At 35.4% G+C, this 14,966-nt stretch overlaps 1 protein-coding gene across 7 annotated transcripts in view; it reads right to left on the bottom strand.

The window, feature by feature from the left end:
* Positions 1-5,710: 5,710 nt before the first annotated feature.
* The window catches only part of LOC6035607, a 112,720-nt gene continuing 103,464 nt past the window's right edge, over positions 5,711-14,966 (bottom strand). For all 7 annotated transcript variants that reach the window (XM_038262694.1, XM_001845704.2, XM_038262691.1 and 4 more), the window contains exons 3-7: positions 7,848-8,056; positions 7,633-7,790; positions 7,341-7,571; positions 6,993-7,276; positions 5,711-6,893 (exon numbers count right to left, since the gene is read on the bottom strand). In XM_038262694.1, coding sequence (XP_038118622.1) covers positions 6,574-6,893; positions 6,993-7,276; positions 7,341-7,571; positions 7,633-7,790; positions 7,848-8,056 — 1,202 coding nt within the window. In that variant the 3' untranslated portion in view covers positions 5,711-6,573. The remainder of the gene's footprint in view (positions 6,894-6,992; positions 7,277-7,340; positions 7,572-7,632; positions 7,791-7,847; positions 8,057-14,966) is intronic.

Here is a 14,966-nt window from a genome sequence, read left to right as displayed (position 1 = left end):
GTCATATTCGGAATCCTCGGAAAATTTCACGTTAGTAAGAAGTATTGGAGTGGTAAATTTGATTGAAAAAAATGCCATTTAGAATGAATTAAAAATATTTTTTAACAAAAAAAAAAAAAAAAGACGTATTGACCACAGAGTGAAAAAGATCTATATCTTTTTCAAAAATGTTTTATTTATTTATTTTTTAAATCAAATTTACAATTTCAATACTTCTAACTATCGTGAAATTTTCCGAGGATTCCGAATCAATTGTTTAAAATTGAGACCAAAAAGTGCCGCAATGGGAGCCTACAGGGCAAAAATTAACGTTGTAAAAAGTTTGTTATAGAAAAATCGAAAAACTATGCGAAAAACTGCGATTGACCAAAAAGTTATTACCGTAGGCTTATAGTCCATGAAATTCCCTAACTTTTGACCTATGGGAGTATGGGTGTTGGAGGCTGTTGAAAAGATATTAAAGTTTTAAAAAATCTATTTTTAACTGTAATTTGCAAAAGCTATGAGAAAAAGTTAAACCAATCCTGGATGTCTATGGCACTCACTTCAATGCTTCAAAAGACCTTTCGAAAGCATCTAAGATAGTTGGAAATGATGGAGTTTTACTGAAATGCGAGCAATTTTAAGATTTGCTATGTTTTTTGGACCTCAAACTTCAATGCCCGTTTTACCCCACTTCCGTTTGTCGTAGAGGGCTCATATTGGCATGAGTTCATCTCATGTATAGACAAACAAACGCTGAAAGTTTCATCCAAATCGGAGCACCTCGATACGACCTGTTACAGATTGGTGAAAAACTCGCTCTTAAGCTCTTTTGAAAAGATTACTCTTGACTTTAAAATTTGGTTTTTAATAAAGAGCAACAAATTTCCGTCGTTTTCGCCTCCCAAGCTGTAGATCGGGGTTCAAATCCCGGCTCGGACCAACACAACTGGTGATCTTTTCCCTTCTGGATTCGCTTGCTTAGTAAAGGGAAGGTAGTGTATCGTGACAAACTGGACCTTATCAAGACACCTTACGAAGACAACCTATGGAATGTTAACATTAACCTTAATATGTTAACCTTAAGTTTATTAAACTGTCACTGAATCCGCTTTGTAAATGACGGCCCCGATACTCTCCAGGGGTGTTCCTCTCAGGAACAGGGAAAGATTTACTTTTTTAACAAAAAATTTCAGATATTTTTTTCTAAGCGTTGAAAATAGAACCTACATTTTCCGAGATATCACGAGTTGAAAAATGGGGGCTAGTTAGGGGAACAGCATCTAATGCCATCGTGCCTTTAATGTTGCCATATCAGCAATTTGACAATCGATTACAGCTCATAAAAAGCGTTTTTAACTGAACTAGAGTGATAATAAGCTCAATAGGAAGTGAGCAAGCAAGTTTCTATCAACAGTGTTACGTCGTAAATACGAAAGTAAGTACCGTCAACTGGGGTGAAATGGGACACATGGGGTGAATTGGGACAGCAGTTTCAACCATGTTAGAGCACAATATTTTGATTTTTCTGGTTGGTTTCGGATAGAACAGACTCAGACCAACAAAATGTGTACATCCATTTCCAAATTTAAAACCTTTAAGTACTCTAAACACTGCTGTCCCTATTCAGACTGTAGTCCCGATTCACCCCAGATGACGGTACCGCGCTTTTTAAAGCAACTTAAAAGATTTAAATTTGGGAATGAATGAACACATTTTGTTTCTCTGTATCTGGTCTAACCGAAACCAAAAAAAAGCGAAATATTAGGCTGCAACGTTGCAAAAACTGCTGTCCCAATTCGCCCCAGATGACGGTAGTGAAAATTAGCAAATTGGATGGGGCTAGGAGCGAGTGCTTAACCTGCCAAACAATTGAGAATTGGACAATTATTGGAATTTTCTCTGCTCTCCGAAAATTTTTGTTGCAGGCTGCTTTTCCTTCATGAAATATTTTTAAATAGATTTTTTTTCAAACAATCACATGCCTATTATTTTTTTTCCAAAAGCACATTTGATTTTGCATCTAAAAATTGTTTTTGTGTTTTGAAATATTTAAAATTTCTTCAAAAATAAAATCTTATTTTTTTAAATATCTTTGCGACTAGAACTATAACTATTTTGTAACTATGATGTCTCTGGAACTACAAGTCGTGTAAGGTCGATTCTAGAGTGTCCAATTTCCCGGGGTTACAAATTTCCCGAGAAACGGGAAGTTTTCAGCCAATTTCCGGGAACCTAATTTTTTTCAAATATCTGAAGCAAGCTTTGAATATATTATTGCATTTTTTGAGAACAAACAATAGAATGTAATTTTTCAATGATTTTTTTGTATTATTATGCAACCTGATTTAAATTATACGATAAATTGACATCATTACACAATAAGTCTCCTATTTTTCACATTTAACCCTCTAACACCTGTAGTTGTACCAGTGCTCCATAATTCTTTTACTTCAAATTGTAATTTGTTTAGTACTAGGTATTCAACCAATTGAATTAATTCTTTTTGCACAAATTCGATTTTCATCTCATTTGATCATGGTAACGTAAAAAAATCTCAATTTTAATTTGGAGGTAAGGAGTTAATATTGTTTTGATGAAATGACATCAATCTGTTAAAAGCTTACCTAACAGCCATTCCACGTCAAACAGGAAGTGCTCCGATTTGGCTCAAATTTGGAGTTGGGGTTCTTTGGCCAAAATAATTAGACCCGTATTTTTTTGTTTGGCGATTACGGTGGTCCTATCCGATACAGGGTGGTCCATAAAATTGCGTTTTTCGTCGATTTTCGCAAAAACCACATTTTTCAAAAAATCATATCTCCGGAACGGTTGAACGGTTGAAGAGCCCATGTCTGAAAATATTTTTCCCTGATTCCTTGTAATATTTTACATAGCATATAAAAAAAATTGCGAATATCCATTAACACGTTTCGGAGATATGATTTTTAAAATATAAAAACTGGGTTTTTCGACGCTCCGCACGCAAAAACGGGAAAATGACGAAATCGGGTAAAAATTTACTTTTTTCACTAAAACTGCGATAACCTGAAAATTTCAGCGATGACCTATACATGTCTGGGTACCAAAAGTTGCGCCTTTCAATTACGAAAATTATCATTATTATCAGAAATAATTCTGATATCATAATTTCTGATAATCTGATTAATTATGTATAAACCAAACAATACATTTAATTTAACGAAATCATGTTGAGTTTGTTCATTTATTATATTTAAGAGCATAGTTAAATAAAATAGTTCCTAAAATTTAAGAAAATGTATTCTTCCGCTTGAATTTCGGGAATTCCCGGGAATTTTTTTCCCGGGACGGGAAATTGGGCGCTCTAGTCTAGTGCGTCCATCCCGGGAATTCCCGGGACAAAAATCCCGGGATTTTTCCTAAACCGGGAATTCCCGAATCCCGGGATTTTCTATAATTTGTCCCGGGAATTCCCGAAATTGAAAAAAAAAATCATATTTTGGTCTGGAAATTCAGATTTGGTTGTGAAAATAGTAGAACAATAAAATGAATTAAAATTTGTATTCAGCAAATCTCAGCATTAAATTGGCATTTCAGGAAAAAATATTATAATTTGAATTACCAGGTCCGCAAAATGCCTAGTGCTTTACATTTTTTTCTCTATTATTTTATTTTTTTGAAAAACTGGATATATTTACGTATATTTTCGATTTTAAATTAAAAAAAACAATCTCATATCAAATTATTTATATTCAAACACCGGCATCCAGGGCAAATACGTACAAATGTAACGAATAAATATTTGCATGACGTTTTGGATTACTTCGGTTGAAACAATAACAGAACAAAACAATTTGTACTTCCAAATGTATTGCTCTAAAATCTCCTGTACCTATTTAGACTGTAGTTCTGATTTTCCCTCGGTTGGCGGTAGTAACTTGAAGATAATTTGTAAAATATGTTTTATATAAAACAATGATTTCAAAACTTATCTAAAATTTTACATTGACTGGTATCATTTTATTTATTGTCGTTGTTTGTTTTCTAGCTGTTTTAGTCATGTCATATAAAATATATATAAAAGAAAAAAAAATATGAAAGAATTCCAAAGTTTTTTTTGAATAGGTCCTATAAACATATGGAAAACAAAAGCTTATTGGACCTTTTCAAAAAAAGAATTATGTAATTTGATTCGCAAATAAAAAAATGATTAATCATACTGGAATTAAAAATAGTAGTTGATATAAAATCCTAAACACCACAAAGAAAAATAAAAACTTTCAGGCTATTTTAAAACTGTCGTCTTTGTTTAGATTGAAGTGAGGATTATAACCATTTGATATTATTAAGCTAATTCAATGATTTTAAGCTTGAAAACATAACAAATATAATGAAACATAGATTTTATTACTGATTCAAAAATTTCCCGGGATCCCGGGAATTCCCGGGATTCCAAAAATATTCTTCCCGTTTCCCGGGAAATTCAAAACCCGGGAAAATTGGACGCCCTACTCTAGTCGATTCAGAACCTATACTTTAATGAAAATTGTATTCAGAATCGATGGACTTAATCCGTTTTCAAGATTGAAATTTCAATCTGGATCCTATAGACTTATAGTTTCCGATATATCATAGTTTTTGCCAAAAATCACGAAAAATGCTAAACTTTGGAGTTAAATAGTGTCAAGAAGGAGGAAAGCGTCTCATTTCGATAAAAATCAGAATTCTTGCATGTTTTAATAGTCCTAACAAGTTTTAGTTCGTGAAGAAAAAGTTGAAAAAAAAAGAAAAGTTGATTCCCATACGATTATGGTGGATTGACCAGATTGGTACGGATTCTTCATAGTTGAGATAGTAGCAAGGATGGTAGCCTATCAGCAATTCCCCACGAAAACAGCATGATTCGAAAAAAAGTTGTTCGATCGGGTTCAAAATTGGACTTCCAACGCGACGCTCCGCGCGCAGTATCGGGAAAATGAAAAACCCGGTTTTTATTTTCCAAAAATCATAATCTCCGAATCCTGTTAATGCATTTTCACCATTTTAAAATATGTTATGTAAAATTGTCCGAAGAAACCGATAAACATATATTTTCAGACATAGGCTCTTTGATCCCGAGATCTTTAAAACCGCATTTTAAGTTTTCATACGACCTTTTCAGATATAAGGCTAGATTTTTGAAATTTAGAACTATTTTTTCCTTCAAAGCCTATCTAAACATCTTTCATTTGCGTCCAAAATAGATATTTTGATTCTTCGAAAAACGTGTTTTTTGCGAAAATCGACGGAAATTGCAATTTTTTGGACCACCCTAACACGGCGTAGGTCACCGAAATGGCTAAACAAAAAAAAATACAGGTCTATTTATTTCGGCCAAAGAACCCCCAGGCAAACTTTGAGCCCGATCGGAGAACTTTTTTTTCGAATCATGCTGTTTTCATGTGAAATTGCCGCTTATACACTCAACCCCCGGTGGTTGGTCACTTTTTCGTTAAACACTTTTTAGTTTGTACCCCGTTGGTTGGTCAAAGTCAAACTAAAAAGTGACGAACTGTCACTTTTTACACGGCGCTCACTTACACTATCAAATCAAACGTTTGGTAGTGTGTGTGAACTCCGTGTAAAAAGGGTGACAAACTAAAAAGTGAACCCGTTCGTTTGACAACAGTTGGTGTCAAACCATCGGGGTTTGAGTGTAGTTGAACAAGTCGTTAGGTATTTCTTCAAAATAATAAAACGTATCAAGCCATGTTTTCCGTTAGTCTTTTATTGTTTCGTAAGCTTAGTTATTTTACATTAGTTTTTAAGTACCTATTCATAATGCCGTTCAATAAGCGGGCCACATGTGACCTACACCTCCACAAAGTAGAACTATGCGTTCAGAGCACGATTTGTTTAGTTACCTAGCGTAGAACGTTGAGTGAGTTTAGTTATTCCTGTGGCCCCATGGTTTGAACTGTTAGTTTTCCCACAAATAAATGAAATTTCTGTATCGCATAGCTTTTCTCTCTCCGCACTCGTGGCCCGCTTGTCGATTCCGGTGTCGACGCTTATCAGTTAGTTTTCGCTATCAATAAGATTTAGAATTTCTTCACACTTTCATTTTACAACAGGTTACTCGCGCCAATCGATTGATTTGTTTTACTTTTTCTTTAATTAACGTTATTAGACTAGTATAACTTACATTGCTTATCGTCTATCGAACTGCTCTGGGGATCGTTTGATTTTGTTTTTCCTAAGTTATTTATTTTCGCTTCAGTTTTCCCGCACACAGTCTTACTCCAATCGAATCGAATGAAACTCGAATTTAAATGTACAAAATTTTGTTCAATCACACATTGTTTTTTGTTTCGTCTTGTAAAAAAATATTGCGCGTTAAAACTTTGCATTAAAATTAGCTGGCTTAAAATTTGTCCGGCTGTTAAAACGTTTTAGTCCGTGTTTGTTGCGTTTGCGTTTTGTGTGGTAAGTAGCTTCGCCCTGCGAACTAGCAAATCGTGATATTTACAAGAAGTTGCACGCCAATTCGTTGAAAAAGGGGGGTCATTGTGGTCCAGTATTGTTGGGTTACTTTTTCTCGCTGAGATCTGAGTGGACGAAATCGATAGTTTAGAGACGTGTCGCGACGCCGAGCACCAGCACCAAAGTGGCCGCAATAGAGGCAAGCAAGGGCCGCCGGCTAAGGCTGCTGCTGCCGTCGCTTCTGCCCATCGATTGTTCCGGTTGGCTGATGACCTCCCGGGTGAACAGGATGGTCTCCTCGACCGTGGCGGCTGCCTCGCTGCTGCTGCTTGGGCTCGATTGGGGCACGCTCTTCGAGGACGACTCGTGGATGCTCTCGAAGACGTTGCCGGCGCGGCTGTTTCGGGCCAGCTTCTGGTTCGCCAGCTTCAACTGGCGGAACTTTTGGTCGATCTCGGAGGCGGTGCCTGGAACAGAATTGATTGATTAGCATCTTTTGAGCTATGGCAAAATTACACAAAAGAGCTGCACATTTGCAACATACTAAGATTCAACATAACACTTACTTTTATCGGCCATCGCGTCGTAATCGACCTTGATGAAGGTGGTCATGGTCACTTCGTAGATTTTGTTCGGATCGGCCGCGCTCGGAGAAATTTCGCGCCGCTTGCGACCGTACGCGATCTGGCCCTGGCAGAAGACACCCTTGCAGCGGTCCACGCATACGTTCACCGTGCCGCGGAACTGCACGAACGTCGACTCGGGGAACTTGAAGGCACGGAACTTGGCCGTCAGCAGATCGCCGTCGACGGTGTTGAAGTTCTCGAAGAGGTACGGGTCCACGGAGCAGCTGCACGGGATTTTGAGAAGGAGTTTAGTAAATAAAATTAAGTTCGAGCCAATTTTAAGCATACCCGTTGAAGATAATGGTTTCCTCCTGTGTCAGAGTGTCGGTAACCTGCATGTAGTTTACGCCCAGCCCATAAATCGGGGCAGAGTTTTTGTCCAGGAATATCTCCATCTGCAGGTTCGTGCCTGGACTGACGTTCAAGTCTCCGGACACCAAATTCTCACCCTGGCGGACCGCAATCGTGAGGGACGGTTCCGGGGCACTTCCGGTGATGTTGGATGTGATCTCCAGGTCCCTGCAATTGTAAGGCCGTTGAATGATTCAAACAGCTCCGTATACGAAATTGTTGAACTCACTCTGGCTCCTGAAATCCAGCTGGAAGGACGTCCCGCTTGACAATCCCATGGGTCACGTTGTACAGTGGACCGTTTGTGATACACTTGACGCTGATGACCTCCTTGCCAAACTCCTCGTCACCTTCGATGATGACCCGATGGTAGAATACTTTCTTGCCCTAAAACAAGAATGCCAATCATCTTCTTCTAAATCACCAAACACTTTTGAAACTCACGGTGATTTTGTTGACGACCCGGGTGACACCGCATTCGTAAATGTTCACCAGCGAGAGCTGGAACTCGGCCAGTGTGTCCTTGATCGTGGGTTTACACTTGGGATCCGGATAGCCCTTCATGCCCTCCAGGTACACGGCGGTGGTGTCGTTCGACGGCAGCGCCACGTTCACGCGCATCTGGTCCTCCGAGCAGAACACCTTGTGGGATGCTGTTGGGGGGAGAAAAGGGAAACATTTTGTTTGGTTAAAAATGAATTGATTCTTCTTTAAATTTTAACAAAAATAGCGATTAATTTTTAAATCGATGAATTAATTCCAAAACTAAATTGACCCTTTACTGCCAATTTTTTCTATATATTTTTTTTCTTTACACTTTGTTAGGTGGTCATTAAGGGGACACATACATGTAGAAAATCACAAAATTTTATATTACAGAATATTTGTTAAATCCACTCAAAATATGATTTTTAATCACTCCTGAAAGTTTCATGAAGATATTTTATGAGTAAACTGCGTAAGAGACGATTTGTCAAACTTTGTTGGCGTTTTTCTCTAACCCCCGAGTTGACTTACGGGTGCCACGATATCTCGAGATGGGATGGACCAAATTGGCTGAAATTTAAAGTGAAGACTCTCAATACATACAGTCATGCCTCGGTTTAGCACCGCATATGGGGGATGCAAAACCGAGGCGTGCATAACCGAGGCACAGAGCTTATGGGATTTTGGCTATATGGGAGACATTGGCTTTAATCGTACGAAAAATCATGCAAACATCAAAAAATCATAGTGTTTTGAAATCGGGATGATGTCAGCTATCCATTAAAATTATTATTTCATGAAAATTTTCACAACAATACGTATTTTTCCTGTATTTTGAAAACGCATTTTTTTCTCTAAAGAAACCAAAAATATATTGTTATTGCAATATGGGTATCAAATGATCAGGTTTTTTTCATACATTTTGGATGTAATAACAACATTTTTAGAAAATACTCAAATTTTTCACAAAAGTACGTTTTTTCGAAAAAAAAAATACTCAAAATTTCAATTTTTACAATATGGGTATCAAACGATCGAGATTTTTTCATACATTTCGAATGAAATAACAATATTTTTTGAAAATACTCCAAATTTTCACAAAACTACGTATTTCCGAAAAAAATACTCAAAATTTCCGTTTTTCCAATGTTGGTATTAAACGATCGAGATTTTTTCATACATTTCGAATGTAATAATAATTTTTTTTTGAAAATACTCCAAATTTTCACAAAACTACGTATTTTCTCAAAAAATACTCAAAATTTCCGTTTTACGATGTGGGTGTCAAACGATCGGGATTTTTAATATATTTTGAATGTAATAACAATATTTTTTGAAAATACTCCAAAATTTCACAAAACTACGTATTTTCGAAAAAAATACAAAAAAAATCCGTTTTTACAATGTGGGTATCAAACGATCGGGATTTTTTCATATATTTCGAATGTAACAACAATATTTTTTTGAAAATACTCAAAATTTTCACAAAACTACGTTATTACATTTGAAATGTATGAAAAAATCCCGATCGTTTGATACCCACATTGTAAAAAGAAAATTTTGAGTATTTTATTCGAAAACACGTAGTTTTGTGAAAAATTAGAGTATTTTCTAAACATGTTGTTATTATATTCGAAATGTATGAAAAAATCCCGATCTTTTAATACCCATATTGTGAAAATTGAAATTTTGAGTATTGTATTCGAAAATACGTAGTTTTGTGAAAATTTTGAGTATTTTCTAAAAATGTTGTTATTACATTCGAAATGTATGAAAAAATCCTGATCGTTTGATACCCATATTGTAAAAATTAAAATTTTGAGTATTTTTTTCGAAAACACGTAGTTTTGTGAAAATTTGGAGTATTTTCTAAAAAAATTGTTATTATATCCGAAATGTGTAAAAAACCTGATCATTTGATGTACAGTGTACAGTGTGTGGATTATCCATATTCCAATAACAATATATTTTTGGATTCTTTAAAGGAAAAAAATGCATTTTCAAAATACAGGATAAATTCGTATTTTTTGTGAAAATTTATATGAAATAATAATTTTAATGGATAACTGACATCATCCCGATTCCAAAACACTATAATTTTTTTTTATGTTTGCATGATTTTTCATACGATTAAAGCCAATGTCTCCCATATAGCCAAAAACCCATAAGCTCTGGGCCGTGCTTAACCGAGGCAGCTGAACGGTGCAAAACCGGGGCAGTGCAAAACCGAGGCGTGCAAAACCGAGGCATGACTGTATCCCGTGAGCATGACGAAGCCCAACTTTTAAAATGTGCTTTTTAAAAAAATACAAAAATCAAAAACTATCGGTTTCATATGAAAAACACAAAAATATTTTTATCTTTTTTTGAAAATCGTCATGCAAACAGAATCGGTTAAAAGAGTCTTCATCAAAATTTTGAGCCGATTTGGTCTAGACAGTGTTGAGATGTCGGTGGTTGAGATATCGTGGCACCCGTTTTTTTTAAACTGCCAACTTGAAATTGCTATATTTCGGCAATGATGCAACCAAATATCTTCAAATTTGTTTTGTTAGTAGGTGAAAATGTATATGTTAATGCCCTGAAAAAAAGAATTTAAAAAAAGTTGAAGGGTGTGATCATACTAGCCTCTGACTTTTTTGCTGATATACATGTATGTAACCCCTTAAAGCCAAGTGGTTATTTTTGATCTGTTTTAATTTTTTATTAAAAGCGATTATTTTTTATGGTTTTATCTGAAAAAAAAACTCATGCACACGGGATATGTCTTAAAAGTCTTCATCCTAAATTTCAGACTTAAACTGAAAACCGGGTGCATTTTTATTGAAAAAATATTATTTTTGTAAATTTCTCAAACTGAACAATTTAAAACTATTGAAAAATACTATTATCTAGTTTGACATATTTTCCCGCATTTTTTCTAAGGAAATCTGCCATAAAAGTAATATTTTCTATTCCAAACCTGCCGTACAGTAAAAGGTGCGTTGACTGTGTTTGTTTTGCAAGAAGTTGTGTTGTGTGAAGTAGACATTCAACCAGTTTGGAAGAATATCGAGAATATCGAGAATATCGAGAATATCGATAAGAAGAACACGGGAAAACGCATAGAAATACGCAATAAAAAAAAGTTGGATAGTTTCATAACACGAGATCAAAACACTGGAAACAGGCCCATCATAACTCGTCAGAGTTCTGCGGACAGTTAGACAGCTGCTTAAGAAGAACATGTAGAGAAGTATAAAAAATGCCTAAATGTGCTTATGCTTATGTTGCAAATTTAATCTATGAACTCTGAGCTCAATTTAATATCACTTTCTTTTGTTATACATCCTCAACTTCGATGCTTTCAAATCATCCAATAAAAATTATCTCACTTTCAACAGGGCCACTTACGCGAGAAAATGCACGAAAAGTTACATATTTGATTTCTCTTTCAGTTAATTGATAAATTTGAAAATTACGGCGAAAATTAATCCGGCGGAAAATTTGCGGTAAAAAACACAGCAGCCGAATCGATTTCGGTTTCAGTTGAAAAGACCACGACAAATTATGTCAGCAATTCCACCGCCGTCACCACAACCACCACGTGTGTGAGGGGTGAAACAGCAGAAATCAATTTGCCTACTTTTTATGGTTTGGCTTTCCACCTGATCACCTGAACACGCTGAGTTCGGGGTGGGTTCAGAAAATCAAATTTAATGCGCCACGGGTGAAAAACACGAATTAAATCCCACTTGAGCATGCGCCAGATCTTCAACTCTTTGGTTTTTGCTTTTAGTTTTTTTTTACCACAGTCCATTTCCTTCCTTCCTGCCCAAGTGCCCATCGTGGCCACTTGGCCAGGCCACATCACGCCGGCACAGGTGAGCAACCGGGGCGTGCAGTTTGTTTCGATTTCAACCGCGTAAATGCAGGTTGTAATATCGACTCGACTCAACTTCCACTTTATCCAGCTTTCATCGGTGCGGCCGGGCGGCCAAGCGGAATTTCCTCCTCTCATCATAACACAATGATTTGGGACTTGGAGCACAGATCGCAGCGGAGTGTTTTTTTTCTCTCTTAGACTAGCTGCCGGCAAGGTGATATGCAAATATTGACGTTGGAAAAGCTCCTACCGGTGCCCCCAGCGGATTTTTAGTCGTGATCCGAGAGATATGCCAATCGAGGTGAAACAATTTCACTCAATCAATTGCGCTCATTTGACTATCGATTGATTTGCAAATGTGCACTAAAAAGTTATTGAACATTCGATTTAGGCCACATACAGTGGAATGCATGCATTGAAAAGTTCAGTCTGTCTTATTTCTGGAATAGGAATTTGGGATTTGAATTGATGTTTCTTATTGGACGGCAATCTTAGAGACACACAGAGTTTTTGGATTGACCTTTGTGTTTAATAATAAAAAGTTTGATTTTTTTAATGCAGTCTTCTCAGTCAATTTTGTCAAAACAGTGAAAATACATATTTTTTATTTATGAATGTTCAGTAAACTGAGGCTGGTACAAGTTTTATTTAAAGTTTTTGTCACAAAAAGGCTGCTTTGGTCTTATGAAAGTTTAGGCCAAATGAAGAAATACCTACAAATAAAATCCATTCAGGGGAAATATGCCCATTTTAAGCCTAATAAGCGGTCGTGTTTGAATGATGCTGGATAATCTGGATTGTTCCTTGAAATCCACTAAAATCAAAGTACACCAACGAGTAGAACAACTTTTTGTGAACATTTCTGTTTATTTTCACTTTTATTAAAAGTTATGCTATTCCTTTTACAAGCATTTAAAAAAAATATTTCAAAAATGCATTCTAATCAGTCGAGTGCATTGGGCCACGCCCATTTTTCTATTTTCAGCTTAGTTCTTTTTTTCTTCCAGCGCTCTGTTGGGTCTGCTTAGTGCTGCCAAAATTGATGAAATTTTAAGCGAACACTCACGAAAAGTAGCATTTATAGCGAAAGTTTCCTGGCAGCACTTGCTCACTCTAACAGGCGCTGCACCAGCATGTTGGTGGTGTTGGTGGCCACCCTTTGTTCTTTATTTGCCTTCGCTTCTCGCTCGGTTTTCTTCAGTCTTCGATTGGAATGGGTATTTAAAATTCAAACGTCAGAAGACTTAGCGCGTTTGTTTTTTTTATGGCGCTTGCTAATTATTTACATGTTTCGGGATTATTTTTCAAGTGAGTGACCAAGTAATGGTCAAAAGAACATGTTGCCGGTAGTTGAAAGCAATTTTATATCTTAAGCGCTTTGAAGTCGTTAGCGCAAGTGAAAAGATATTGATGGCGATTTTCGTTAAGCAGTTTACCTTTGATCGTGCGTGTGGATGTGTGTGCCACCAAAATGATGAGAAATGGTCTCGCAAAATAGAAATTATGATCAAAAGTGCATTAAATTTGATATTTTTGGCCAGTAAATGGCATAAATTTGCGTGCTTACTCGAGGCGGTGCTGTTGCTGGTAAATTTATAGCCTAAATAGTATTTTTGGAGCTTTAATCGAGCATCAAACTCTCCATATGACGAAGATAGGTGTTTGATTAGAAAGGGTATATTTCCCCTATGGGGAGAATTGCTCAAATGCAAATTTTATTTCAAGCTTATACTCCTCAATAAAATATCTTTGAAAAAATCATAGGCATCAAAAATATTGCAAAAAAATAAATATAAATTTTCATAGAAAAATTTGTGTAATTGATTGTATATCTATTTATATTGCAAATATTACACATCGTTTATTTATGCATGTGTTGTCGAAAAACGGTTTTCAATATTGTTGCAATTGATTTTTCACGCTTAAAAAATGCATTTTTTTTAGGGGACCGTAATTCAAAAATACAAAAATTGAACAAAACGTGAAAAATGCAAAAAAAAAACGGGAAAATTCTCTTGATATTTCATAGAGTCTTGATCAAACTTATTTAATTTTGTTTTAAAGACAAATGTATTTTATTACTTTTAACGTTTACTGAATTCAAAATAAAAAAATATTACTTAACTGACTTTTGGCAGAAACATAAAACAAATGATAAGTATCAAAATGGTTATAACATGGTATAAAAACATGATTTATTGAAGTAGATTTTCGAAGAAAAGCGGATAAAGTACTATCCAAAATGCTAAAGAATCAAATAGCGATTTATATTTTTTTAATATTTGTCTCATCAAACGGGATTTTTAGAGTTTTCTAACAGCTTACTTCAATTAAATCCTGTAATCATCCTTCTTTTCGCATTTTGTGACAATTTGATGATTCCGATTTATGTCTGATTTGAATGATTCTTATTTTTCCACTTAGGTTAGCGTTAAATTATTCGTAATTTTATAAGAATTTTATTTAAGAGCGAGTCCACAAGCAAAGCAAACATTGAATATTACGCCCATTTAAAATGCTAGTCTTGATTTAAAAATTTTCAAAATATTTATTTCGAAGGGATCGGAAAATTTAATGAATGTTTCATGTTTTAACATTGAAAATCGGACCATTAGTTGCTGAGATATCGACATTAGAAAATGGTGGGTTGTTTTGATGAGATTTAGAAAACTTCAATTTTCGTGTTTCTTAAAGCGGTTCTATCTCAGCAACCCGAGGTCCAATCTTCAATGTCTATTAGACAATTTTATAGCTAATTTCCTGAACTTTAAAAAAAATATTTTCAGAAATGGTCACTCATGGTAACTATTTTTAAAATTCTAAAAATGCAAATATTTCGGTAAATCAAACTTTCGGTGGTTATTTCTTGAAAACGGAGCCCTTTATCAAAAAATCTGTAAAGTACTTTTCAATTGCAAATTCAAATTTGCATTAAAAAATAACGTCAATTTTGTTTTTGCATGAAATTTCGATTTTTTTTTCCAAAAATTACTATTTTTTTCAAAAATTCATAACTCGGCTGCAGATTTTTTGACCATGTTTCTCTATGGCTGAAAAGTTGCGGATTTTAATCCCCTAAAACACATTAAAAAATCTCGAAAATAAAAAAAAAATACGTATTTTGGGAAATTGAGTTCCAGTGAAAAAAAAGTTGATTAAAAATCTGCAATTTTTTTCCGTGTACCTATTTTTTTCTCAATAGTCCTCAACAA

The sequence above is a fragment of the Culex quinquefasciatus genome, chromosome 3 (genome assembly GCF_015732765.1).
Source record: "Culex quinquefasciatus strain JHB chromosome 3, VPISU_Cqui_1.0_pri_paternal, whole genome shotgun sequence".
Classification (NCBI taxonomy): domain Eukaryota; kingdom Metazoa; phylum Arthropoda; class Insecta; order Diptera; family Culicidae; genus Culex; species Culex quinquefasciatus.
The sequence above is the reverse complement of the archived record's forward strand: the minus strand, read 5'-3'. Positions and strand labels throughout refer to the sequence as shown.